The sequence below is a fragment of the Carya illinoinensis genome, chromosome 11 (assembly GCF_018687715.1).
Source record: "Carya illinoinensis cultivar Pawnee chromosome 11, C.illinoinensisPawnee_v1, whole genome shotgun sequence".
Classification (NCBI taxonomy): Eukaryota; Viridiplantae; Streptophyta; class Magnoliopsida; order Fagales; family Juglandaceae; genus Carya; species Carya illinoinensis.
Window position 1 is genome coordinate 40,073,500 of NC_056762.1, and position 4,147 is coordinate 40,077,646.

At 34.3% G+C, this 4,147-nt stretch overlaps 1 protein-coding gene across 1 annotated transcript; it reads right to left on the reverse strand.

Annotated features, from left to right (window-relative positions):
* Positions 1-1,022: 1,022 nt before the first annotated feature.
* LOC122280742 (protein LIGHT-DEPENDENT SHORT HYPOCOTYLS 10-like) lies at positions 1,023-3,555 on the reverse strand. The gene is made up of 2 exons (XM_043091751.1): positions 2,753-3,555; positions 1,023-1,434 (listed from the first exon to the last, which is right to left on the reverse strand). The coding sequence occupies exon 1, from the start codon at positions 3,342-3,344 to the stop codon at positions 2,790-2,792; it is 555 nt and encodes a 184-aa protein (XP_042947685.1). The 5' UTR covers positions 3,345-3,555; the 3' UTR covers positions 1,023-1,434; positions 2,753-2,789.
* Positions 3,556-4,147: the final 592 nt, after the last annotated feature.

Sequence of the window (4,147 nt, forward strand, 5' to 3'; positions counted from 1 at the left end):
AAAAATTATATTCAAATAATTTGTTAACTTTATAATATTTTATTCAATTTTTTATCTCATATTTTTCAAAATCCAATAAAATATCTTTATTCAAACAATTTCATTACTATTTACAAACCATTTCATTACTATTCACAAAATTCTCATATCATATCATCATATCATTCTCCAAACATGCCATTAATTTTCATCATGAAGTAGTAGTACTAGTACTGATGCCAACACAAAAATCCCTATCAATATTTGAAGGGAGGATATGATATAGATATATATATATACTGATCAGGAATTAATCGTGCTTTTTATACTATATATATATATATATATATGATCTCTCACATGATTGATTTCACTAAGAGCGAGGGAATACTCTTGCTCGTGTGGAAGTAACAGCAGTACGCAGTACCCCATGGTCTGAAAAGATGGATTATATTTTATTGAGGAAATCGAGGAAATCTCTAGTTGGGTCAAAGATATTATGTAATTATTGAAAAGGTCGAAGAGGAATCCAATGATATATATAAAATATATATATATATTAAGGTAACCAGATAACATTATATATATATATATATATTTGTATATATATGAAGATGTGGGACATCACATTACATTATTAGTGGACAATACCACTGGAATCAGCTTCGTGGCCAAATAAATTATATATCTCAACCAGTCTTGTTGCTCATTGCCATTAATATTCGATTGACATACAATCATAGTCCTCAAATATTAATCACAGAAATATTATATACACATATATATATATATATTAATTTGCCAAAAAATCATCCTTTGTATTCAATTTAGGTCCATACGTACTAAAACAATCAAAAGTTCTTGGATGAAAACGGCCTAGCTATTATTCATGATCTACATCATGACATCATGCATGCATGCAAGCTAAATAGCTAGCGCAGTACTGCGTTATATAATACCAGCAATGTTAATGCAATTAAAGCTAGCTAGCTAGCTATATATATATATGATCATGATGAATATATACTTGCAAAAGGATATAATTTATGCATTGAAAAACACAAGCATATATATAATATATATTGGGAGATAATTCGTCACGTACGGTATATTTACTTACATTTGAGCAAGATTTGATGATGTGCTGAGCATTAAAGTACAAAAAAAAGTGGATAAAGTAGATGATCAGGAACTTACCAGAATCATGTCATGCATTACGTACGTACGTACGTTTTTCTCCTGATCATAAGTTCCAGCTATATTATATAATTCTGATCATTCAAACAATTAACACAGTGCTTGAGCTATAAAATACATCGATCGAAGGAGGACTTGATCCATGCATGGAAGAGTTGATGATGATCATTATTATATATTGCAATCCGGTATATTAATAGAGCTTCAAATCATATAGCAGTACTGCTTCAGGAATTGAAGATTGATTATTTTAGGAACCTGAAATGATCAGTAAGAATTATTTAATTGGAAATATACATAAGCTAGACATTAACATATAAGCTAGGCGGATGAGATCAGTAAAACAATTAGCAATGCACTGAAAATTTGAGCAATTTGTGTTGCTATTTCGGAGATGATGATGATCTTGTACGTACTAATCTATATTATATTATATACAAACAAACATAAACATATATATCATATAATATTTATATTATAATAATAAAAACAATAGGAACCTAGGGCCATGCATTTGCTAGCATGTACGTACTAATCTAATATTGTAGACAAGACAACCCATAATATATAAGATCGATCATGTACAGAACTCAATCACATATATATAGCAATATTATTCCACAGAAAAGGACATGCATATAGAAGTAGTACTAGAGATCAAGATAAAACTAGAAACAAAAGAAAATTATTATAATTAGAGCCAGGACAAGAAGGTGAACGTACAGGCAGTACCACTTTGGTTTATGATCTTAAGCATACTGTGCTAAGATGATCTTCGAGTACGAAAATTTTGTTGAGAATATTATGCCAAGGAATTATAAGTAGCTTTTTGATCAAGAGTACTGATCTGAGTGTGTGCGCTTGTTGCTTTCATTTTTACTCGAACTAGGTAAACATTTATATACGGCAATGATCAGATGTTAATATATATATATAAACACACACGCGCGTACAGTACACATACATGATATGTCAAACATCTGCATGATGTGTCGTCCATTCATGGTGGGCATAAGATCGAACAGATCAGTTCTAAATTAAGGACTTAGAACCGTTAAAAAGGCAAACTTGTTAATGGGAATTGTTAAATTTGGAAAACACGAAAAAAGAAAACTGTAATTTTGCATGAGATCAGAGAGATGGAGAGAGATCAGATCGATCGGATCATAACTTCCCGTTAGCATCATTGCAATATCTAATATTGGCACCGATGTTAAGGTAAATTAGTTTCTGGGTACTGTTATAATGCCATTAATTAGGACTATAAGTAATAAAGAACAACACAAATTAGGGTTTAAAACCCTTGGCCTAGGGTTTGTTATGGAAGGAACGAGATGCTCTTAGGATGAATACACTGTAGCCAATAAAATATTTATCTAATCTTTTGTATTTTATGAACTTTTCCTCCACGAACGACGATTCTGAGCTAGCTGGAAAGGTCAGCGAATTAATTAAACTAATTGGGATAAAAACTTATAATCTATTATATCCTGTATCATCATCATGTATTTTGTCCTATTTTCAGATCCAGTTTTCTAAACAGTTGCATATCATTAAGCTTAAGAGGAAAAATTACCATTTTCTTGGGACAAGCAACGGAACCCAGCTGATGATTACTGTGTAGGAAAGTTGGAGTTGTCATCGTTGGCTTTCATCAGATTTCTTTTCTTCTTTTTCTTCTTATAAGGGATTCCCCGAGCCTTGGCTTGGGAGTCTCTCACCTCACGCAAGTAAACTCGGATGGCACCGCTTGCAAAGGGGTTTGTCTCAGGCAAGCCACCATTTTCTTCATAAGCAGCTCTAAGCCGGCCGATGAGAGCGTCTAGGCTGCCCCATGCTTGTCTAAGCGGGCAAATGCAAGGGCCAGGGGGCTCAGGCTGCCCAAAGAAGACACAGCCCTGTAAGTGCACCTTAGTCTTTCCAAACTGATCCAGGTATCGCAGGAACTCAAGAACATGACTGGAGTTGCACTGTGAAAGTGCAACTGGGGGCCTTTGGTTCCTTAGATACTGACCAAAAGTGTTCCAATCCCGCCTCTTCTGTGATTCATAGCGGCTCAGGGGATGTGGCTGTTGCAATTGATCACCGCCACCACTGCCACCAGCAGCTGAAGTAGAAGATCTTGATGATGAGCCTTCTGCTGCATCTTTTCCTTTGCTGCTGGACATCAGGGCTAGCTGCAGCAACAATAGAGTTCCAAACAGTCTCTTTTACAGTAAGAAAGCTGGGGGGGGTAATGTAAGGAAGAAGAGAGAAAAAAAAAAAAAAATTAGTGGGGCGAAAAAAAATAGAAAATCACATCATGGGGCTAGTGATGAGGAGACATATTAAAGTGCTTTAGCTCCTCTTTTTCTTCCCTCACACATTATTTCTTGCTTTAATGGTGCTATTACCCTTACGTATACTTCTTTATTCTTATATTTATTATTATGCTTCATCACCCAGCCAATCACCGTCGAGTACATTAGCGTAATTAATACTGTGGTTTGAAATATATGCAAGGTGAGTGGTGAGTTTATCATAATTAAACTAGTGCTATATAACCTGAGTTAGGGCAGGTTGGGAAGGACCGGAGTTACCAATTTTGGGAAGCAAAAATGGACGGTATAGATTCCTTTCTTACCTACATTAGAAAAAACGATTTCAGTATATTATATATTGATGATCAATAGGAAATCATGATCAATATCTAATTCGATCATCGTCTCATGGTAGTATTGCGATTAGCCTCTAAATTAAGATCAGCTCGAGAAAAATAATAATAATCTTTTGGCCAGAGATTGATCCTGGAACTTGATTCTAAAGGAAGAAGGATCAATGGTTCTGATCGTTAGTTTAATTAGAAATCTCATGTTCTGGTAACTTTAATTTGAAAATAAAGATAGACCCTAGCTTTTATTTGTTAATTTGGAAATGAAGAACGACTTCAAAAAGTCATGATGATAGGAGTAGTACCGATCTTCATTGAACT